Source organism: Toxotes jaculatrix, chromosome 6, assembly GCF_017976425.1.
Source record: "Toxotes jaculatrix isolate fToxJac2 chromosome 6, fToxJac2.pri, whole genome shotgun sequence".
Taxonomy (NCBI): domain Eukaryota; kingdom Metazoa; phylum Chordata; class Actinopteri; family Toxotidae; genus Toxotes; species Toxotes jaculatrix.
The window spans coordinates 4,695,015-4,719,445 of NC_054399.1; the positions used below are offsets into that span (position 1 = coordinate 4,695,015).

The window sequence follows — 24,431 nt, forward strand, 5'->3', positions numbered from 1 at the left end:
CTGTGTATTCTTATAAGCCACTTTCATTTGTTCCTTGGGGCCTGCAAGGCTGAGCGTGGCTCTGGATACTGCTGCACCTCTGTTCGCTGCCTCGAGATGTTCAACCTTTACAGCCTAATCTAAGTTTCCCTTCAGTCATATTTTACAAACCCACTGCATGGTTTCCTGTCCACTTACTTATGCTGGACTACTGACAAGGCTTCCCACAATGCACAGCACAGAACAGCAGCAGAACAGAGCAGCTCTTTACCTGCAGTGTGCTCGAGGCCAACAGGGCCCGGAGCACAAAAAAAAAACATGTTAATAATGAGCATGCTGTCCTCGGAAGAAATGGATTTTCAGAAAACGAATGTCAGAGCTCTGCGGTAACAAGAGACTGAAAAACAGATGACAAGACAGTGCAAAATAAATAGGGGCGGATAGAAAATGGTCTGAAATCAGAGCAGGTAAAGATAGGGACACAGCAGGGAGCTGTGTGAACAGCTGGCTCCGGGTTGGTTTCCTTAACAGCAGAGTTGAAATGAAGTGAAGAGCGAAGCTGAACAGACAAGAGGTCTGTCTAAACATGTTTCCTCTGCTATGATGCTTAGTCACCCACTAACTACACCTAGGCTTCTCTGAACTATAACAAGTCCGTCAGCACTTTTCTTAGAGCGATCGGTCTAATTCACCAGAATCACACAAAGACCTCTTCACACGCTGGACACTCAAACAGATTAAAATACTTAATCAGCGTTGAGGTAGATCAAAGACCCGTGTAACGACTCGCATCAGCGACCGTAACATCGAAAGAGCGGTTGAATATCAGTGTCAGGGGAGAGCGGGACACATGGACGGACATGTTAGCGCCCTGTCGGCCTAGCTGTCAAGTGGAGGGAGATGAGCAGTGAGCTCATCTCGCGCACACAGTCACAATCACACAGAAACAACCATCTGTGCAAGTCAGAGTCCTGTCACTCAGAGAGCCTCTCCATCTGTATTCCGTTTATTAACATTTGAGGTGACTGAACAACGAGATAAAAGATGACAGGAACATCTGGCTAAGACAGAGGATCTTTTGAAAGCCGAGCTGTATATCCAATCTGATTTATGTATGCATCCACCAACCAAAAAAGCTGCAGGAAATACGGTCACAATCACAATCTGCCCTTCTGTTCCATCTGCCATAATTTGCGAGTTTTTGGTCAAAAATTTGATCTGATGACGAAATGTGGGGATGTTCCTATAAGCATTAACACCTCATAATATACGCTTTCCCCAGGGAGGGCTACTAAGGGCCACAAAGCCAGTGAGGGAAACTTAAGAGGGCAGGAGCGTACAGATACTAAGCAGTAAATATGAACCATGAGCTAATATAGGCTCCCGGCTAAACTTAGATCCATAGCTTGAAACTATGCTGCGTTGTGTTTCAAATGTCTCCGGTGTCCCTCCTCCATTCTTAACCACTCGAACACGCATGGACGTACAGGGAAGACGTCTTCCACATATTTCACTGAAGATGCCACGAAGTTATGTAACACTGGCAAATTACGAGGACAGCGTGTAATCCCTGTGCAGGACAGCAGCAAAAACCAAGGACAAAACCCTCCTCACACAGTATCTCCCAGCACTTAAAACACTGTGCAGCCTTTAAAACCTTTAGTTATCTAAAATGTATACAACATACAATATATATGCAACAGCTGGGGAAGATGTTAAATTCAGTGGTACAGAAAACAGAAAAGTCAATACTGAAAAAAGGAGAGGTAGAGGATAGCGTGATTACTGCATATACAGGTAATAAATATTTCATTCATGCCTCTATGCATGTTTTATATGAATTCTGGTTACACAGCAGTGCCTGTCAGAATCCATGGATCACTATTCATACACAGAAAAACGCATTCTTCTTTATACCAACTGAGTAACTCACTAACTGGCAGATCATTTTAAAGTTGAACTGTAAATTTTCCGACACAACATCCGGCAATTTCTGTTGAATATTTGAATGATCTGTTTATAAAGAGCCTTCAGAATCTCTCTGCGTATTTGCACAGGACGCCACAAAGCTGTAGAATTGCTTTACAAATTTTGCCAAGGTCTCACATGGTCTGTTCACGGTCTTTTTTATTTTATTTATTTATTTTTTAAATCAAGGTTTCCAATTTCCTGTACATTCTCTGAATGTTCCACTGCCTAGTTTCAAAGTCAACTTTCAGATGAGGTCCTGTAAGGTTTTACTTAACTACAGTCACAAACAGTCACGTAACGATACATGTGATTCACTACATTGTTAAAAAAAATAAAATAAAATTTAATCTTATATGTGTATTTACAGTGGTGATAGCTTAATGGTTAAGGAACATACCACATAAAAGCAATGTTTACAGCTAAACTCTCGGCTTTGGGACCTTTGTCGCACGCCTCTCTCCCCCCATGTTGGTCTAACTCTACACAGACTGTTGAATAAAAGGTTAAATGCTCAAAAATTATGCTTTAAAAATTTGTATTTACAGTTGATGTCATATATATCCCATAGTAAAAACTGTCTTAAAATAATTATTTCATTCACGGCCTTGTGTTCTCAAACTTTGCATGTTACTGCCACTTTTTTTTAAAGAGGCCTTAAATCACTCTGATAAGAGAACACTTGTGTAAAGACACATGCGTGACAAACAGATGCAGGCTGAAGCGAGCACGTCCCAGAGTAAACAGTCCTGTGTAAACTTCCGTGATGGTTAATGCAAAGCTGAATGACTTCCGCAATGCAGCTCACCGAGTGCGATGTTTAAATGGAAACTGCCAAGTCACAGATTACTATTCAAATAATAAGTATTCAAATAAGGAGATTAAAATATATGGAGCAAATCAGGTACATATAAACCCAAACTGTGCAACAAGGGTGAACGATATCCTCCCTCCCCCGCTCCGCGTCATCTTCATGAATGAATGGAAAGACCTGAGTGTTGACATTCCTTCTGAGATGGGGGGGAAAAAAAAAAAAAAAGGTGAAGAAGGGGTTGCTTCGAGAGGCTCTGTTTTGGGGGTGTACTGTGACCTACTTTTTTCATTTAGATGGTTATGCAACAGTGGGAGGGGCAACTTATGACCCATAAATGGAGAGAAACGCAGTGAACGCTAAAAGAATGGATGTTTAAGTGTGCCATGTGCATTACATACCAGTAGTGGGTCAGTGCCAAGCTAATGAAGGAAGAGCCTGAAGCAAGACTAATGAGTCAGCAGCCCGCAAATACACTCCTCCTCATTCTCTCTCTATCCCCGTTTCCTGTCCCACTTCAGAAGCACCTTGGGATTTTAAAGAAGTCTTCCTGTCCTTTACACTCCCCTCTGATGACTAAAAAACAGTTCAATCATTTTGTAATACTCCTGCAGAGCCAGAGTACACAATACCAGACAGACGCACACAGACATACTGGCTACATCTCCTGATACTCTGTCTGTGCCGGCTCCGAGCGGCCAAATCCCCTGATATTTCCTGTTGGCTTTAGGACTATTCAGACTCAGGGGGAATGGACACAACTCCGCCGAATCGACTGTACCGAACTGTACCAACTGACGGGGTTAACACAAAACCGCAGACACAACAGGCCTAGGATCACCTCATCTGCCAGCAGCGAGTCAAATATTATCACCAGCTGCATGGCATGCAAAACGGTGCTGTGATCTCATCTCAGGCAGGATGTTTGCCTGGTCACTAAAAGTTTTCAAAGTGTTCTCTCATTCGCCTTTTACCGCTTTGATGTTCTTCCCATATATAATTTAGTTAGTTTGCCTTTGTCATGCTGCCCTGACACACACTCATCATGGTCAGAGCCTGACAGTGCAACACACGAGGTATATAACCTGAGCCAAGACAGATTAGTTGCTGCCTAAATCTCGGATCAGCTTGTTGCTCTTCGTTATGCAAACCCTCCCTCTCTCTCTCTCTCACACACACACACACACGCACACACACACTGTGGGTTAGTCTTTAACTAACCCACAGCACGTGATATACACTAAGGCCTTACCTTCCTTAATTGTCTTAAGTGAAGAAACTTAAACGGTGTTACTGTGTCAGCTGTTGTGACAAATCAGAGAGAGCAGCTAGATAAATAAAAGAGAGAAAATAAAGATAAAAAACATGTCACTACTGGGAGTGCAATAAATTAGATATATTAGCTGCAAATATACAGAAGTCAGTGGGTGTTTGTTATGAATGTCAAGATTATGTAGTTAACAGTGAAGTGAATAGTACATCTGTGTGCCCTTCCCTCAGGAAGAGGAGTCTTGTGATGTTTTTCACTGAAGCTCAGATTACGCTCGATACACGACGCTGGGAGCCGGACACACTGAGACAAGTGTGATGGTGTAAGTGAGTTGTGTTGAAGTTTCTTTTCAAACTGGACTGTCAAGTCACCAAAGCCTAATCACATGTTTGGAGAGAGCAAACACACACACACAGACACACACACACACACACCCAGTAAAAAGCCAAATAAATCCAGCTGTTTTCTGCCAGAGCCACGTCTCTGAGAGTAAATCCTTCAAGCAGGCAGAGGACCCATATGCAACTGGCCCAGTCTGCTTTACGTCCAGAAATCTGACAGAAAGAAAAACGGCCAGAGAGGGAGATAGAGAGAAAAAGAGCTGAGGAGAGAGAATCCAGGATCCACGTGGGCAGCGATGGATTGTGGGGCAGGGAGATGTGCCAGGGCTTGTCAGTATAAGTAGGCCAGCGCATCTGCCAGGCAGACAAAAACATGTCGTCACTGTTGGGAGGATTGGGGGGCGGGGGGGGGACGGTGTGGGGAGGGGGGGCAGAGCCTAAAAGCCCAGCCTTACAGGACCGAGCGTGTTTGTGTGTGGAAGTTTGCGTGTGCGTTCTAATTTTCCTCCACACTGAATCATGGAATAACGTAGAGCAGCAGTTTGTTCTAAAGCCTACTGATCCGCCATAATCCTCTCCACTGGTGCATCCTCAGGCCAGCCAGGACACTGTGGCTGAACTGGTGAATAGTTTGCTCGCTAACAAACCATCACACACACACAGTCCTAAACCAGTAACCACTTCACCCAGGTTAGATCACCCATCAAAAGACCAAAGGCACCGAAAGGTCTTGTTAAAGACCGGCAGAGATCAAATCCTCAGATCTGTTCCCGTCTTCACCCTTATCCCGAGTTCCTGCACACTCAGTGAAACCGTGGCTCGGTGCTTTCCCTAAACTCCTCCTCCCATGTAAACTCACAAAGCCAAGCTTGGGGCATGACAAGATTTTCTTTGGAGGAGCAAAGGCTCTGACTTCTGTCTCGCATTAAAATGGTTCTAATCTACACTGTCAAATTCAGAACACAAATTCAGGAATGAACCGTCAGTTCCAGATGTTCTGCTGACCGATGCATATTCGGCTCGGCTTTATTTTGGACTGCTCAGATGACTTCGATATTCAGTGGGGTCTAGGGATAGAATTAATAGATGCTCACGTTTTAAACGTTACTGATCCAGACACATTTGTTTATTTCTCTTCTTCTACATGGAGCGACACAAGACCCATAGGTGGTGAATGGGGTTAGAGTGGCCGGCTCATTTCCCTAAGTGCTCTAATGTTGTGTGCTGACTTGCTATATCGGAGGAATGTGGTCATACCACATATACACTGCCTCCCTACCAAACAGATTCCTCCCTGACTCCAGGATCTGGGTCTGTGCTTATCAAGCATCTCAGAGCAGGAAATCAGTTCTAAATTTCCACAAAGATCTGCATCACAGCGAGGCTTTTTTTGGATCTGAATTTAGCAGTAAAGGCATCTCACTCGCACTCACCAGGATATAACGGCTTTATATAAAACTGGGGCTCCACCACAGGAACAGAGAAACACAACTACAGCAACAAGTTACTCTCAAGTCCCACTTTTAACACAGTTGAACACACACAGTTAATGACTGATTGTGCTTGTAGACAAGAAACACACTAAAAGCAGCAGGCTGCACACTCATGTCACACGTTTGCTGAAGAAAAACTTGACTGGTGGCTTCCTAGTCCTTCTTGTGAAAATGCTATGCTAATATACACACAGTCAAAGGCCCGGTAGCTCCTGGCAGAATGACACTATTTCACTCTGTCGCTCAACAAAGCCAGATAATCACAATCTGATAAGGAAAAAAAGAGTTCATTTTATATAATGAAAGGCCGTATACTCCTAAAATCCACACTGGTTTAAATTATTTGTAAAGCTTGTTTACCTTTCAGATCTACCAGGATCCCTTTCTGAATACACTGGCTCTGTGACGCACATAAATACGCACAAAATTTACACAGGAGCCTTTCTCTAGGATGCAGCGTGAATGAACAGACATGCCTCTATTTGGAAACTAGCCTGTGGCAACGAGTAGGCCAAGTCACCATGTGGAAGAAAGACTGCTGCTCCTGTAAGGTCATATTCAGCTAACATGCTTATTAGACTGAGATATAGTGGGTTCTCATCTAGAAGCAAAACAAAAGGAAGGAATGCAAAAATCGCCTAAACCTCAATGACACAGCAAAAGCACCAAGTCAAAGGAAATGAAACCTGATTGGTAGAGAGGGTCTGAACACAAACACCATGAATCAACAGTCTTCTAAATGGTGACAAGACAATTATTTTCCTTATTGATGAATGTGTTGAGTGGGCGCTTGTTTTAATTTGTCCAACAGTTCAAACCTTAAATATGAAAAGCATCAAATGCTCACAGTGAAGAAGCTGCAATTTGAGAATGTTCTTTTTTTTTTTCTGGAGACCTGACGATTTTTTTCTGTCAATCGTCAATCTGTCATCGATTAATCAACTCATAGTTGCAGAGTTTTTGTATCAGAACAAAATGGGACGATTTAACCTAAGTGAGAAGAGAATTTTATTTAATTTCACTGAAATTTCTGAAGTGAGCAATCATGAATAAACAGTATGTATACCAAAAACAACAAAACATTTTAGTTAAATCTAACATATAGTGAATTGCAAGAATATTATTCTCAAAGGAGGAGTATCGTATAAATGTGTCAAGCTTTCATTTTTATATTAGTTTCAGGGATTAAATAATTCTATCATCTGTGCCGACAGAGGAAACCATTAAAAAGAGCTGGACTTTACATCTGTTTCTGCTGTATTCAGAACATCACCTATCAGTCTGTTAAACGCGACACTACGTTTATCAGCAGTGAAATTAAGCACACGTCTTATCTAATACTGAGCCTGACTCACAGACACAGCATGGTGGCAACAGTGAAGCTATGGCGGTGTGACGCTTTGCTGTAGTCCCAGTCAGACAGGGATCAAAGAGGCTTGGGAACGCGACATCGGGAACACTGGCTCAGGACAATGGGACTGCAGGACGCAGTCATGTGATATAATGTAACTTGATAGGAAAAGCCATTTTTCGGTGGGTGTGGGTGCAACAATACACGTGCGTTCTTCGTCAGCATGTATGCATCAGCAAGCACAGTGGGAGAACAAAAACCCATCAAACATTCGACCTCAGTACACGGTGTACCAGCGTGCTGCAGCGGGGTGAGACATTTAAACCTACCATACGTGCTCCAATGCAAACAGTCGGCGTCACAACGAGCAAGAAAACACCACGTTTTACAAAATAAAACTCAGGAAACTGACATGAATACTGTGACATTTTGGCTTTGAACAATACATTATGCTCATACATCGGCTTTAGGACATAATGTTCTTTAGTAGCCCCGTGTGTCCCCTTATGGACAGGGCCTCTTTCTGACCATTGCCCTCACTCACGCAGTTAAATGGCACATGGACACACAGACAGTTACGCACTTGCCGCGTACAAGACTAAGCCATCAACAAAGAAAAAGAGAGAAACAGACCCATACACACTCAGAGTAAAAGCCTGAGAGCCACTCAGCAGTGGCAAAAGGTAAACAGTAAAGAGCAGCGAGGGGGAGGGGAGGAGGAGAAACCAGAGCATTTTCAGGAGGAGGAAAAATAGTCCCTTTCTCCAGCAGGGCAGGAAAAAGCAAAGCAACTTCTGGTTTCGGTGTGGTGAACTATCCACGAGTCACAACAACATCCAGCTATTACTCAAGCCGAGATGCATTAAAACAACTGAAGATGGAACATTTTCATGCATTGGCTTGTTTTAGACTCACAGGATTAAAGAATCTCTTGCACTGTTATTTACTCTGAACATTTGTTTACTATTTAGCCACAAAAAGTTCAACCTGAATGCTCAGTTAAAGTCAAATAGTCAAATCAATCAACTCTCGTCCGTTGGCCGTGCCCTCCTGTCACACACGCAATCAAATGACAGTGTTCTGACGCAAGTCTCCACCTTTAAGACCTAACAATCTCCACCCTCAGTGTAATATTCACTAACCTTGTAAACAGTGGTATTTTCTCTCTAACCACTGACAGAGCCTGAGGCTACTGGCTTGCATTCAGCTCTCACCTTTTCCCAGAAAAGTATTATGTGATCAACAGGATCCTGCAGAAGAAGTTCCTGCTGCCAGAAAACAAAGACAGGACTATCATAACCGAGTCTCTCTGAAAAATCGTATGTGCTGTTACAAGGCTCACCACGGACACCTGAAAGGTTTCACACAATCCATTGCTCGCTCTGTTTTAGTGACAAGCTCACACGTCCACGAAATTTCACAACACAAAATTATGTTGACATGTGTTGTGGTCTTCAAATAATATTTGCAAAAACAGCTGCAGGGTGCAAGAATACCTAGATTTAGCTCTGCATGTTGACCTTTGAAAGCACCTTCAAAACACATTGCTGAGCAAAGGAAGTGAGAGACAAGATGGACGAACACGAAACCGAAAGCGAGGATATTCAGTAAGGTACTTTTTAGCATCTGCTTTGGTTTTTATTTAGGCAAAAAATGGCAACAAGACACCTGATAGAGACAGATTATATGTCACTGAGGTTTATGCTTCATTCAGAGGTTCACTGTCTTCATCCAGAATTAACTCAAAATGCTGTGACATCAAACCATTTATCTAGTTTGTCTGTCACTTATCCAGGTGTTTGAACGCACCATTCATTCATTCATTCTAACTCACTAGCTAACATTTACTTACCTCTAAAGTTAGAATAATGAAGTCAATGAGCAAACAGGCCAAACCCGAGATCTGCAAATGTTTGACTTTTTTTTTTTTTTTTTTTTTGGGTAATCACCTTAAAAGATCGATTTTCTGTTGATTGAACTGATTAACTAATCATTTCATCTAACTAATCTGTTTTTCGAATGAATTTCGAAAATGCAGAAGGAAACATGAGACCCATTGTCTGCTGTGATTTAATATAAAGGAAAAAAAACAGCAACAAATAACTTCAACCAAGAACAAGAAGCCTGAGAGAAGAGAAAGAGAAAACATACCACGGTGGCCCTTAATGTAAGCAACCTTTACTTTTCCTGAAACGTAGGTTTTAAAAAGTGGGGGTTGTCCTATATGTCAGAGCTTGACAATTACGTGACAGATGTTCTTTTTGAATGGAGAGAGTACCAGTGTAAGTACGGTCTTTTGCAGAGTGTTGCATTTTGGGTTGTTTGTAGCTTTATTATGTTGATAGGCTAGTGAGTGTTTTCGAGTTTCAAATTAATCAGGTTTAAAAGTATTTGGTTAGTCCAATTTAACCTGCAGGAGTTTCTGAAGGCTGGTGTAACATGTTATGCTGCCACAGAGGAAATGAATTCATGACAAGCGAATAGGAGTTTTTCGTGTTTCCCAACATCTTTACTGCAGAAGAGCTCAAAAATACTGTCAGATGTTTGTGGCACCACTGGAGCCGGAGCCCTCCAGACATCGAGGGAAGAGCCTGATAAATGATTCCATTCTTTGTAAGTTCAAAGTGTAAGAGTACCTTGGATAGGTTGGTAATAACTCAACATGAAGTCAGAGTATGGCAACGTATATTTCAATTATTCTTTCACCCTTCAATCAGTGACAGCACTCACAAAGCCCTGGTTTCCTGACAGACAATACCAGAACAATAACAAGAACAACAACTACAACAGACGGGTTGTCTAACGAAGGCAGAGCTCAGAGGAGAGAAAAACTAAGCACATGTATGGACACACGTGCTGGAAATCACAGCAGCCACATGGCATTCTAAGACCATAAAAGTTAAAACAAGGCGGCCGGAAGATATGAAAAGCTTGGAGGTGATGAGCTTCAGGAAAAGTAAGCAACATCACCGTGTCCCAAGGCAGGTTTTGTTACCTTCATGTTCCAACCCCCCCTCCCCTTCCATGGCTGGAACAGCCAAAAACACACACAGAGCTTCCTCTGTTTCTCTGTCATTTGCTCTCAGTGCCCGTTACAGGTGCCCGTGAGTATCTGTTGGTGGGAAATACAAGGAGTACCATCAGTGACAACAGGCTCCCTGGCCACTGATGCACGTGAGCTAAACAAGGAGGATCTACTTATGTAACAACTGCCCCAAATAGGGAACTTTTACAATGTGGGCTGAGCGCATAGCTCTTTTAACGAGAGGGTCCTCCAGCTATACCCTGGCTTGCTTCTTTGTTCGGTGCTCACACTGCGTTTGAGCACGTTATAGAATTTGCCATTCAGACAGAGAAGCCCGCAGTCAAGAATTTTTAAGACAGCCATGTTTTTATGACAGAGGGAATTTACCTGATGCTATATTTGATGTACTCCATTCGCCTGCTAACTCACTGCAACCTTTCGTTTGGGTATTTTTATAGACAAAAAAAAACATAGGTTCTCCAGCTTGCTTAAAAACTGGAAATGTGAGTTGGAAAACCTTGATCTGGCAGCAGAGTTCAAATACACGCTCATACCGACCATCTCATCCTACAGACCCTGCGGTGTTCTCTCACTGACCTGGTGTCAAAACATGCAGCACAAACATCAAAGCACTACTCTGAGGTATAATAACCAGAAGCAAAAATCATACTGTATTACCCTAAAACCATTTAAAGTCAAAGTTATGTAATTATATTAAGACACCCAGCAGCACTGGGTGGACAACTTTATAGCACGTGCACAGAGAATTGTAATGCTTTCTTAGTTTTGTTATGCAGTGGCAGATTAAAGAGTGTCTGCAGTCCGAGGGAATATATTAGAAAATCCCCAGCTGGTCACTTGGCTGAAGAGTTATCTCATGAGCACTAATCGCCTTACATAATAATAATAATCTTCAAATGGCTGTGAAACTAATACGCGAACGACAGAGGGACAGAATGAGAAGATGACAAGACATCCAGCTTTTTCTCTCGAGCATGCTCCTGTACAATCGTAATGATCACAATCAAAATGTTCAGTCAGCCTCTTGAGTAGTTTTGCAGAATACACAATTAGCAGGACAGTGGGTTCTATCAGTTCGTAACCTGCAATGAGAGTTGTGTTCCTACAGAGAGGAGTGCTGACACACCACACCCAGACAATACCTTGGCACTGCAATTTAAAATCTAATTGGGGAGAAAATGCATGTCTGTGGTGAGCCATCATTACTGACAATCAACCTGGCTGGAAATGTGCACCCTCACACAAACACTCTCAAGTACACATGCGCACACTTCGTCCGGAGATGCTGATGTCAACAACCTGAGCTAGCATACCGTAAACACGGTAAGATCCCTGCTGCTGACTACATAAGTGAAGGGGCAGCATGACACACACAGAATACATCCCACTGTGCCTCTCTAAACACTGCAGCTTTAAGATCTCTAGCCGAGCAGATACAGCAGTATCACAGTGCTGCATGACTTCACGTAGGTTTTTTATGAGAAACAAAACAAAAGAATGGAACCTGAGCCTGAAATATCAGCATTAGCCCTGGCCATTTCAAACAGCATGGGGTTATTAAGAACAAGAGCTGAAGCACCATGACAGAGCGATGCCCCCCCCACAATCTTTTGCCACCAGTCCTCCTAACACAGAGCCGCCTTCTATGCCTAAAATCACTGCTGCCTTGGAAACCTTTGGATTACTGCAAGGATTGCATTCCCCGTTTCTCTGTTCCCACTGGGACGTGTGAGAGCTGGCACGGAGGAGTGAGAAGCCAACAGCAACACGCTAAAAAGGGTTTGCATTAATGAAGTCTATGCGTGCAGTCGCACAGTCAGTCAGTGGTTAGTTTGTAGGAAAGTAAAAAAATCGCACCAATATTTTAAGCAAGCAAACACCTGATATGCAAGGCTGTAATATAATTGAGCTGTTACAGAGGATTGAAGGTTGTTTCGTTCACGGATTTAACCTCAAAGTTCCTTTGGACCTCTCTTGAAATTAAATGAGGGTTATCTTGATTCCTCAGTCATATTTCTGTCTCACTGACCTTCAGGAGACAGAGAGAAGCACCCTGTTCTGCCAAGCTGTTGTGTTTCCATGTTCCCCTCCTCTCTTCCGTCTTTGTTGGCATGCTATAAAGACGAAAAGGTACGCTAAATCCTACCTAATCAACACCTGAGAACCCTTTCAAAATAATCTAATCTATGGGAATGTGATGATTCTTCTGGGGACAACAAAGGACAAGAGTTACAGACTAAGAAGTGGATTTATCACAGTCAGTTTGCAGTTCAACAACCAGTGAACCAGTGTTCCTCTTTTCAGTCTGACCAAACATTTAGACTTATTCTGTATCAGTCTATTCTATATCAGTTTGCCTGTCTTTTTTTGTAAAGCATAAATACTATGAAGATAATACACCAGACTTTGCACTGAAGAAAGTTTTACTTATTGATGAGGAGATTACCTAACGCTAATCCTCGGTATGAAAATAAATAAAACATGAGCTCAAAAATCGGTTTCCAATGCTATGAGGAAGCAGAGGGAGCTATAATGACCAGGCATCTAAAGTCTAAATGGATATGATCAGCTACAGAATCATTGTTGGCTCTCAACTGGTAGCACAGGTATTAGGTTATCATTACCTGGAAACATTAGAATGAAATCAGCGATTACAGATCTGAAGTCAGAGTATAATATGCTGGAGCTTTACAAACCCTAATTGTAAGACGCTAAGATATTTTTAACCTGCTGTGATAAATTAGATTATATTATTTATGTATGACGTATTAAAAGTGACAGTGACTGGTTGTCACAACTACTGGAGAAAGACATGTATGGTCTGCAGGCCACACACTGGATAGTTAGCTGCTCCTGAGTCACCAGTCTGTTAGCTAGCCTGTTAATCCCATTTCAAAAACCCTGTGCATTGTTACCTGCTCCGTGCTTCTGAGATTAAACAAATTCATGTTGTGTTAATCTACCAGATGTCACCCCTTTGCACACGTGTTTTCCTGAAGAACTACAATCATTGTGTTAAATATGTATTTAACATTTACACTGTAGGATGAAATGGCAGATCTGTCACCGGTGTACAGGTTTAATGGTGTTTAATTATTTTACACTGTGTTTTTGCAGAGGATCTGAAGTATCCTCTGGCTTGTAAACTTATTGGTCAAATGTCATAAGGTCACATCCTTTTAATTTTGAGCAACATATTACTTGCTATAATAATTACAATATAATAATTAGGTTAACAATAATCACATTTCTCAGATTTTGTACTCAAATGCAGAGAAATTTAGGCTTTTTTTAATTTCACATGATGATAAATATTTTTATCATCATGTGTTTATATCTCCTGCCAAGGCAGATTAACCAGCTTGCCACGGTCACTTTAAGCATTTCTTGATCGATATTAACATTACCAGACACCGGTTAAGAAACGCTTGCCATCACAGCCCAACTTCACTAGGTTAGGTTAGCTAGCTATGTTGCTATTCAACAGCTGAACACTGCTCATCCACTAATCCCATAAAAACATTTCAACAACGAAGTTTATCAACCAGCCATGTCGATTACAGATAAAAACCACCTCCAGACTCTTCTTCTGAGCCAGAGGTCAACAAAACATCACACCACACTCGCTGTAACGAGTTGATAATGTTAGCTCTCTAGCAAGGATGGTTCACTGATGACTGACGGATATAATGCGACAGAAGACTTCTTCAGGCAAAGCGACGTGACGGACAGCGTGGTTATCACGACAAGCAACGTTACGACTGTCATTCGTAGGTAATGTAAATGGATGTGGAGGTGTGGGACTGAGCTTACCAGCACAGGAGAGCTACAACGAGGCACACCAACAAAACGCGCAGCCTCTTCATTATCTTCCCGCGGGGACCAACATCCTCGCTCTTTGGGGTTTTTATCTAATCTCTGACGGCTACACAGTACACCGACGGCAAGCTTGGGGCCTGTTTTAATAACAAATTAATAAAAGACGGTATACTCCGGCTAAGACCTACACTTAAGGTCCGTTAATTTTCATTATGCGGTTCAGTTGTCCGCCTCTTTGTCAGTTTCAGTAGCTACTGCTGTTGACGGGTAGCTGGTTCTCGGTAAGTTCAACCCCATGCTCCACGTCCGACCAATCAAATCACAGCTGATGATTTGTCGACCAATCATAAAAGACGTAGCAACACGGGTTTTCGAGAGAAACCCCGCCCCGTGGACTATGGATGAGTTGGTGGATGTGGAGCGGTACGCGTCACCTATTTCATGATAAGCAGATCAAAAAACCATGCAAAGTTTAAAGTTGTTGCACAACAGTCTGATGTCACACTTTTCAGTATAAATTACTTATGTTACGTTAGGTACGTTTAGCTTGTTAATAGTAATCGTGGAAGTTTAAGTCACATGAGACGCGGGGCGAGTGCTGGAAATTGTGTGAACACTGTGTACTTTTTTCCTTCAACATCGAAAAACACCTTCAAATAGAATATAAAAAAAGTACATAAAAAAAATCCTTAAAGGATATTTTAAAAATAATCATTCGTTATCAAAGCCCAAATGCAATACAGCTAAAATGTATCATTTTATATTTGGATCACAGTGCCTATTATTTTTCCTTGTTTCATTTATTGAGGCAGATTTGTTTTGTAGGAATTCCAGCAGTTATTAAAATTTAAGTGTCACTGCATTCCCATAGTATTTTATGGGAATGTATAGTTAGTGTAGTAACTGTTTTTCTATTCTATACCAACATATGGAATAGATCAATTTTGTCCCCGTGAAACACATCTTTAAACATTCATGTATTCCCTCTTTAACTTTGGTTGGGTACTTGTATTGGTGAGTTACAGTTTCGTTATTAAAATTAGTTTATTTCTGAGTTAGTTCCTTCTATTTACTTCATACGGACCAAAAGATCTACATATCCCAAAATGCAGTTCGGGAAGGGCCCTGCTAATGTGCCTGACTAAAAAAAATCTAGCTAATGTAAAAAGAATGATGAACACGATGTTAAAAATAACCTAAATTAAACTTACGAAATAGAATAGATATTAACCCGATATTGTTTGGGGTAATAAATAAAATGTGTTGTTGATTTAAACCGGCGGGGTCCTGAACTTTCGACAGCCTTTAGTACAGAGTGAGAATATTTCAAGAGAAGTGAAGTTTGGCCAAGCACAGCTAGCCGCTCCGCTGCCCTCTTACTAACACAGTGGCGGGCTGCTGTAACACCGTTTGGGCTCTTTTGGACTTTTAGGCACGCAGGCTTGACTATGGAGGTCGTCCGGGCATTTTTGTGTGTGCTGTCCGTGTTTGTCGCTCTAGTCTCGGAGAGGTTTGCGGTGGTGGCTGCCTTCTCTCAGGCTCTGGACAGCGACTTCACATTCACTCTACCCGCCGGTCGAAAGGAGTGTTTCTACCAGACCATGAAGAAAGATGCCTCACTGGAGATTGAATATCAGGTTATAAAGACTCACATAACTGGGTTAATCTTGTATGAAACTGTAACGGAGGCTGAGCAAACCGAAAACTGTCTTTATCTATCAACAGTCTGCTTAAGTCAGTGATAACCCCCAACCGACAGTCAGCAGTGACATAACATTACACATGTCAAACCTATTGATAATCCCTTTTATTTCGGTTACTGTTCACGTTTTCTGCATGTTATGGTTCTCATACACATAGAACATTCATACAAACCACCTTGCTACGTTAAATAAAATCACCTATTGTGCAACAGAACCAGCAGGCTCACACCTCTATATTCATATTGTTGGAAACCTGTTATTCTGGTTATCTTAAAACACTGAATGAATCACCGAGTCACACTTAATGGTGTGTCTATAAGTTAGGCAGTGTCATCCCAAGAATTTTATATATCTGATGTAGTGTCTACCATGGAGGACAAGGCATTCAGACTTATCACTGCCATTGGAGAGAGAGGGAAACCTTGAGGGAGGAAAAAAAACTTGCATTCCTCACATTTAATGTTTAAAATAAGTTATTACAGTGATTAAAAGCTGCTACACATTCAGGAGAAAATATCATCACACAGAAACTTGCAGTATTGTGTAAATGTCTTTCAGTTTTCTGACTGTTTCGCTGTCCCATTTACCTCTCATTTTGTGGGCGTGCCCTCCATCATCCACAGGTATTAGATGGTGCAGGTCTCGATGTAGATTTCTTCATCTCCTCTCCCTCTGGCCAAGTGCTGTTCAGTGACTACCGCAAGTCAGATGGGGTGCACACGTAAGTAACATAGATTCAGGTTTAGTTTGACTGTCATTTCCACACATATGCCAGATATACATAGATCATCTGCCAGACATTAATGACACAAATCCACGTGTAGGTTCTTACTGCCTGTGTTTTCCTGCAGTGTTGAAACTGAGGATGGAGACTACATGTTCTGCTTTGACAATACGTTCAGTGCCGTCTCTGAGAAGATCATCTTCTTTGAGTTGATCCTGGACAACATGGACACAGATGAAGACCCAGATGACTGGAAGGAGTATGTTCATGGAATAGACACGCTGGATATGAAGCTGGAAGACATTATGGTGAGGGTGCAGCAACTCTGAGACAGAAAAGATGATATCTGACATGAAACATGTTCCAGAGTTAGTTCTTAATAGGTTGGTTTGTGTGCTGACTTCTGAGCCTGATGCTGGCAAAAAGATTGAAGACTGGTTTGGTTCTTCACACTGGGGAGACTTTGTCTCTCTTTTGTCTGCTGTTGAGAGATTTGTCGCTGTGCCGCCTAAGCTCACAGCATGACACGGGGCATGCAGAATGACCCAGCAAACAGGCTGCCAGCAAAGTAGCTTGCAATCTGCTGCATACAGGCAAAGTCACAAGGAGAGTGTCACAAAAATAGAAAATGCCATGAACTCTCACCTATTGGCTCAGGGCAGCCAATTGTTTCACCACAGTGTCGTGCACCGCCCCTTCACTAGAAACAGCTAGAATTGGAGTCAGAAGTCACATAGGCGTCACTTAAAAGACAGGAAATGTATCTTCCAGCTGTGGAGGAAGTTGCTTTCTCATGGTACAAGGAGCATACCTGATTGAGCTGCTTTGTTTGCAACCTCAAAACTTGCCCTAGAGAGACCTGACTCTCTTCTTATTTTGATCGCGGTGCGATGAAATGAATGCTTTTGCTCAGCTTCGGGCACATAAGAGGGATAAACTAGCTGAAAGTTCTTACTGCAGCTGTCTCTTTTTTTTAAGTTCCACTTAATCTGACCTGAGTGTCTCCTCTGTTTCAGGACACCATCAACAGCGTGAAGGCTCGCCTGGGCAAAAGTGTACAGATCCAGACGGTGTTGCGGGCGTTTGAGGCTCGTGACAGAAACATCCAGGAGAGTAATTTTGACAGGGTGAACTTTTGGTCGGTGGTAAATCTCATTGTTATGATGTTGGTATCGGCTGTTCAGGTTTACCTAGTCCGCTCACTGTTTGAGGATAAAAGGAAAATTCGTACGTAACACTGCCCTACATGGAGGAACAGAGAGAGAAACTAACGCACTTGCCCGCAGATACCTTTGGGATGTTTTTCAGCTGATCTCTTGGCTTGGGACTCTTAAAACAAGATGTTGTCTACACACATACAGATGCATGCACAAAAACACAGACATATTGACATTCTCAGTAACAAATTTGCCACAGTTGTTGCTCTGACCTTCAGTCCACTGGAGTTTGAGGGACAGCAGGAGTCCCTGGTTTGGATCAGGAACTTAGAACTGTCAGCCCCTCTACTTTGTAACCTCAGTCTCTTTATTACAGAAGAGTCTCTTTGTCTTTAAAACTTGTAAATTGTTTTATAGTCCTTCATCGCTGCTGTGAGTCTTCAAAGAAAGTGACATGACTGGCAGGCTAATGATGTGACTATTTCAGCTGCAAATAGCAAAAATGTCCCTTTTTCTTTGGATGTTTTTATTTAAGTTGAACTAAATGAAGAAAGGGTATGGTGAAGAATTTGATTCATTTCTGCCAAACAGGAGTGGGACATGGAACTAGTCTGTCAGTATGTCTTCCCATATTTTAGCTACTCTCAAAAATGTACCTTTGTATGTCACAAAGATGCCTTAGTGTTTCGCATTTAGCTGCCAGCCTTTTGCCAGTCTGTGAGGCCTTTGAATTTTTCTCCCATTGACATGAACCTTTATGTTGTTAACAGAAAATCAGTCACACTTTCTCTGTCATGCCAATTCTGGAAAGTCAGGTCAAGTGAGGTAGGGCCACTTTGTTATGGCTGCTCTTTGGCATCCATTGGACCACGGAGTAGGAAGTGGGAGAAACAGAAATGGAACATCTTCAAATCTCTACCCTCACTGGGACGTCTGCCATGGCCCGTGGACTTGTAACCTAAATGGCTGCCAGCTCCACTACCCTCCGCTGTGAAGCCTCACGGCTGCTGGCGGGTGTCTGTTTACAAGCCACCTCCTGCGTGAAGATGTTGAGCCTGCCTGTTTCTCTGGTGACAGAAGTCTATTTCTATCTTACTGACACCTGCAAGGTCATTACCACTACTACATGGGTGCACTGCTCAGTTTAATATGCACAAGCCATTCACTGCCTTGGCTACATCAGTATTCTTTTTAAATCTTAGTGTCTATGTGTTTAATCTGAAATTCACATTTTATTATCCAAGATTACAAACTAACTTCTGATCATTGCACTGCGACTGATGCCACAGAACAACATATTTCTTTTTTTGTTATCATATTCTTAGAATACACTTTAGCATTTTGGGCCGTGAAGTGTTTATTGGATTATCGGGGGCCCACCAGAAACGGGTCCATAACTTGTCCTGATTTGTGGGTGAAGGAGGGCTTTTCAGGAGGTTTTTATCTCATTGGTTGTTTGTATTCTGTTAAGATGCTGTGGTGACTGGCGACTATAGTTGCTGAGGTTGTTTCTTTTATTGGTATTTACTGAGCTCCACAGTTGAAACCTGGTTGCTCACTGCCCTGTCTGGAAGCTCCGTGTTGCCACCATCTGAATTTTCCATGTGCTGTTGGACACAGATCGTACAGTGAGTTCATGCCTTCCTATTTTAACAACCTTATGAAAGTGCTGTAAAACTAAACTCTGAGCAATCTAGTATTTTTAAAACAATATAGTTTTGCTATACAGTATGTGTGTGTGTATATCACACTGAGTATTGTGAGTGACTGCAATAACACATAGGATATGTGGTTGTGAGAAATGGTCATCCTCTGCCTCAGTTTTACTGCTTATTACCATCCTCTATTCCTCTGTCCAGCTACTCTCACTGTGATATGAAGCGTTTAATGTAAGTGCTGTATATTGAGATTCTGTAAATTGTATAAGTGATGGATTAGTAATATAAAGTTACAACTGAAACTGGTTTTCTTCAGAGTTCTACAAAAATAAAAGTCTACAACATTTTTAAATGTATTTCTATGTTACTGAGTAGGAGACTGTTCAAGTTTCTGATGCAACAGCCACACTGTCTTTGAAAAATATTTCTTATCACCCTGATGGAGCAGTGGGGAAGAGTGAATGTGACGGTGTATGGTATTTATTCAACTGATGTTCTGTAGTTCTAAATGTGTATAAATTAAACAATCTTATGTTTTTCTGACCTCTGTGTTCGACTGTGTTCCTCCTGAACAAAAAACCTGTATGTGTATTTTAAAGTATATGGAGAGAGAGAGCATCAACCAGATACCTGCAGGAATGCTGGGCTTCTTCAAGCATGCAGCAGCTAAGATGAAACAGCGGTGGCTAAATCATACAGCTGCTGGGCCATCTGGTGTCGCCTCCTGGGTCTGAGGGTGCAGACGTTTGATGATTAGGCACTCCTTTAATGCAGAGCCAGAGGCCCCTGTAAAGCACCGCGGATGCAGCCCAGAAGAGCTGGAAGGAAAGGAAATGATGTTGGGTTTAGTTGTTTTGATCATCCTCATCGTCGCTCTGACACCATACTCACACTATTACGCTTTCATTCATTATACTTACTGGCCTATCAGATGCTGTGTAGACGATTCAGTCCCTCTGGAAACACTGTCTTTGTTAAGACATGATTGTATCTGCCAGTCAAAGATTGACCATATGTAAGAGACAACTAATCATTAGATAGGCAGCTATTGTAAAGAGACTAATCCAGCATCCTTGTCATTTTGAGACTGTGTAAAGGTTATCTTTCCTAAAGTGCAAATGCAAGATCTCAAATTCAATCCCATACAACATTTCTTTGTGTTTTTCTGTTAGTAGAAATTACCGCGGTGGTTGGTGTTTGCGGTTGGGTGTTGGAGCTGACAGGTTTACTGGCTGAGTGAGCTGTCACACAGGAGACAGAAGACTGTGGTCTGCGCACTGGCGTAATACTATAAGACAGAGTTTAGACAAGGCTGCTGATCAATATCAGTTGGCATGATAAACATATTTTTAAAAACGTGATCACACAAACTGTAAGCACCATGAGAATATGTAGAAGTATGAATGAAATGTCAGCTTACCTTGTGGTAGGCATGTTGTCTGGTCTTATAATGTCAGCAGAGTAGGGGCCACGTATGTTCAACACAGACACCTGTAAAAAGATGAAGTGATCAGTATGGGTTTGAGACGCTGGCAAAGTGCTTTTTATAAGAATACAACAACAGGGGGCGCTGTGGGCGCTCTGGTGTAGAGCTTCACTTCCGGGATACCGACATGATGAGATTGTAAAAGCGGCGCCGAACGCAATCCCATCGCAGGTAGGTGGAAAAACCTTTGAGATGTTCGTGGAGCCAATTCAGTCGACTGTCAGCACGTTCGTGTTCATATACACACGTGTACATATGGCGGGTCTGGTTTTATTGTGGCGTTAAAGCCGGAAGTACCCGGAGTTTCACTCCAGCTGAGCGACCGTCAAAATGCTGCAAAGCCTGTTCGGAGTAGACGCGCTCACCTGAGACCTGACTGCAGACACTGCACGCCAGGTGTGATTCAAGTTAGAGCTGTCGACCCAATCATTAACGCAGGACTTCCATTATATGGCAGATGACTCGTTAGTGAAGCTAACGGAGGCTAACTCAGGTGAAACGCTCTCTCACGTCTGATTGGTCTCAGTAATGTTAACAGCAAACTCTTCATCAAACATACTTTGTTTTTTTTTTGTTTGTTTTTTTTTACTAACATTACCAGGCTTCCGTTCCTCCCGGTGTGTTTAATGTCTATAGCTTTTCAATGCTGTAATATTTTTTTTATAATAACATTAATATTTGCCCCAGGTCTACTGTGTGGGAATGTAAGTAAACACAAATAAGTGTAGGGATCTGCAACATGTAAGCTCAAAACCGAAATAATGAAAAAAAACGAAATAAATTTTGAGCCCTACTTTAGGAACTGTTATGTAATTAAACCTGCAGCTATTAGTTAATTGATTAGATATTAGGTAATGAGGTTAATTAGGTATGTTTGTGATCAGGCTGATGGGGCCAGACGGTGCCCCAGGTCCAGCTGTGCCCTGGCGGAAGGTGCTGTGGGAGCGCCAGCCCTTCCCTGATAACTATGTGGACCAGCGATTCCTGGAGGAATTACGGAGGAACGAGGGCCTCCGGCAGTACCGCTACTGGGCTGTGGTGAAAGAAGCGGGCTTTGTGGGACAGCAGCTTTCCTGTGTGGCCATTTTCATCACCCTCTGGCTCTACATGGAGCAGGTAAAGCTTAAGGAAATCGATGGTTCTCACAGAGCACACCGTGCCTTTACTGGATGGAATGATGTACATGAAATTTGTAATTAATCTGCTTCTCTGCTTTCCTCTTAAGGGTCTGCTGTCCCCTGAGACGCTGTTGTCGACCAGCCTGGTCTGTGCCCTGCTGGGTTATGGATTGCACCAAGCCTTGACATCTCAGGTCGAATCAGGCTGTGAGCCCCGCACCCATCTGGCTGACTTACAGAGTGCCACTCTTTTTCTCTCCTTCACCTTTGGCTTCTCGCCTGTTCTAAAGACTCTAACTGAGTCCGTGAGTACGGACACGGTGTATGCCATGTCTGCTGTGATGTTGCTGGCCCACCTGGTTTCGTTCCCTTACACCCAGCCCTCACCCCCGGGAAGCCTCTCCCTAAATGCAGCTCTGTTTGCCTCTGTGTGTTTAGCCTCGAGGTTGCCCGGGGCTCTGCACACCTTTGCCATGCTCAGCTGTGCCCTGCTGGTGTTTGCCCTGTGGCCATGTCTGTTGCAGAAGCTAAGGGAGAACGCCCCCAACCAATTTACTGGGGTGTGTGTGGGAATGTGTATTGGAGGAATAGGAGGCCTGGGCTCCCAGTCGCTTGGTGGAGCTGTGCTGTTGGCCCTGGCCCTAGGAAGTGTTACGCTGCTCTGTCCTTTACTACTACTCAGGTTGCAGAGACACAAGGACAACATCCACGGACCCTGGGATGAGGCTGAGATTCATGAGGACCTCAGCCGCTTACTTGACTAACAGACAGAGTGCTCCTCCTGACCAAACAGACATTTAAGGTTAAAGCAAACTGAGAATTTTATAGGAATTACTATATTGTCGGCCTAAGTATTACGACGGGTGCTGTACAACTAAACTAACTAAAATGTTAACTCTTTTATCATTGATCCACATCTGTTTGAACAGCCATGACGACTAATTCTCTTGTAGAGAATGTGAAGATGTTTTAATGTTCAAGCTGCTACCGTCTTAGTAAATGTTGACCTCAGAATTTTGTATTGAAGGTATCAGCTGATGTGCAACGCTGACTTGCATTAATGGACACTCTGATGCTATGCACCAATTTGATATCATTGATGTTTTAATAATCTGTGGGGAGTTTATGGTTGTTTACATTATGTTCTTGGTGTCCTGTGTGAATGGATGGATGGATGTGTAGTATTTAACACTGGCTTGATAATGAACAAGGGCTCTAATTCCATTGCAAACTATGTTTAAATTAAATATTAGAATTTTAAGATTTCAAGGGTTTTTAACCATAAGAAGCCCACTTTTACCAGGATTACAATTAAAGCATAATACAACCATAATGAAATTATATATTCAGATTTTACCACTAGATGCACACGATGCTCAGTTCAATGATTTAAAATTTTGCTCGAAAAAAATACAGTAGGTGAACGAGGAACTGTGAATTTTGAAGACATCAGAGTTTTCATGTTGTATTTTGTATGGAGGGCATGTTTACCTGTCGACAATTAAAAGACAATAACGAGAGCTTTTGTTTGAATTCTGCCTTTTTGAGCCTGACTGCTTCTTTCTAGTGATGTGTAGTATCACACAGGTTAACCCCAAAGAAGTCCGCCACAGCCAGCTCACGTTAAAGACACACCGCGGAAAACTGCTGCAGGGCTGCTCTCACGGGACTGTCAAGCACGCTGCCCTCTAGGCCACACCCCCAAACCGGTGACGTCGCAGCTGGCGGCGTGGCTTTTGTCAGCTGATGAAAAACACCTGTGGAGGTTTTCATGCCGCCCCGTGCAGCAAACTTTGAAGCCGCCACGAGCAGCCCAGCAGCAGTTTGAATCTGTCCATTAAACCTGAGCACCTAGCTTTAACTGTGTGCCACAGACTCTCCCTTTTGTTAAGTGTGCCCGGTGTCAAGGACTCCGGAATTGTTGTATGTTTATTTTTAATTTTTAGTTTTTGTTTCAGTATATTAAAGACCGACTACATGGCGACACCCTGTTCTGGCTTTAATAAATGCAACATGAGAAAACATGTGTCGCTAAAAACACACCACAACCCACTACGACTGCAGCTTTCCTACAAGTTAAACGGAGTTTACACCACACCATGAGAGCAGGAGCGTTTACAAGCTAAACCTATCAACAGTGTGCTGTGGACGCTAGGTGTCATACCTTCACCTCTCCTTTCCCTGGCATGGTAGAAAACTTGACGGCGCGCTTTCCAGTTGGTTTTGACTTCTTCTCTGGCGCCATGGCGTTAACAGCAGACGAGGCCTGGTCTGTGTCTGTGCCCCCTCCTCTTCCTCCTCCTCCTCTTCCTCAGACGGCCACGCTTCCACAGACAAGGAGCGCGTCACAGACCGTATGAGTAATATGCCTTCTTTCTCCTACGCAGTCTGATGATGTTTGTTTACATCAGGGATATGCTCGATACTGGTGAGAAAGCGTTCACCAGGGATTCCCAGACGTTTCTGTCAGGGAGCAGGAAAAGTCAAAAGACCCATGTTAAACCTTG

The 24,431-nt window shown here is 42.7% G+C and overlaps 3 protein-coding genes across 7 annotated transcripts in view; 2 read left to right on the forward strand and 1 right to left on the reverse strand.

The window, feature by feature from the left end:
* suco (SUN domain containing ossification factor) overlaps positions 1-14,347 on the reverse strand; it is a 37,012-nt gene extending 22,665 nt beyond the window's left edge. For 2 of the 4 annotated variants that reach the window (XM_041039806.1, XM_041039805.1), the window contains exon 1: positions 14,073-14,347. In XM_041039806.1, coding sequence (XP_040895740.1) covers positions 14,073-14,125 — 53 coding nt within the window. In that variant the 5' untranslated portion in view covers positions 14,126-14,347. The remainder of the gene's footprint in view (positions 1-14,072) is intronic. The other 2 variants (XM_041039808.1, XM_041039807.1) reach the window with 1 other exon arrangement.
* Positions 14,348-15,368: 1,021 nt separating this feature from the next.
* Positions 15,369-19,863, forward strand: tmed5 (transmembrane p24 trafficking protein 5). Its single transcript, XM_041040907.1, has 4 exons — positions 15,369-15,715; positions 16,405-16,502; positions 16,633-16,813; positions 17,522-19,863. Exons 1-4 carry the CDS (start codon positions 15,527-15,529, stop codon positions 17,738-17,740), a joined length of 687 nt encoding a protein of 228 aa, XP_040896841.1. The 5' UTR covers positions 15,369-15,526; the 3' UTR covers positions 17,741-19,863.
* A 1,046-nt stretch (positions 19,864-20,909) lies between these two features.
* pigc (phosphatidylinositol glycan anchor biosynthesis, class C) lies at positions 20,910-23,444 on the forward strand. 2 transcript variants are annotated; one of them, XM_041039437.1, is made up of 3 exons: positions 20,910-20,977; positions 21,691-21,922; positions 22,032-23,444. In XM_041039437.1, exons 2-3 carry the CDS (start codon positions 21,695-21,697, stop codon positions 22,686-22,688), a joined length of 885 nt encoding a protein of 294 aa, XP_040895371.1. In that variant the 5' UTR covers positions 20,910-20,977; positions 21,691-21,694; the 3' UTR covers positions 22,689-23,444. The 2 variants fall into 2 exon arrangements, with proteins under 2 accessions (XP_040895371.1, XP_040895369.1); XM_041039435.1 differs by lacking the exon at positions 20,910-20,977 and adding an exon at positions 20,992-21,299.
* The last annotated feature ends 987 nt before the right edge of the window (positions 23,445-24,431 follow it).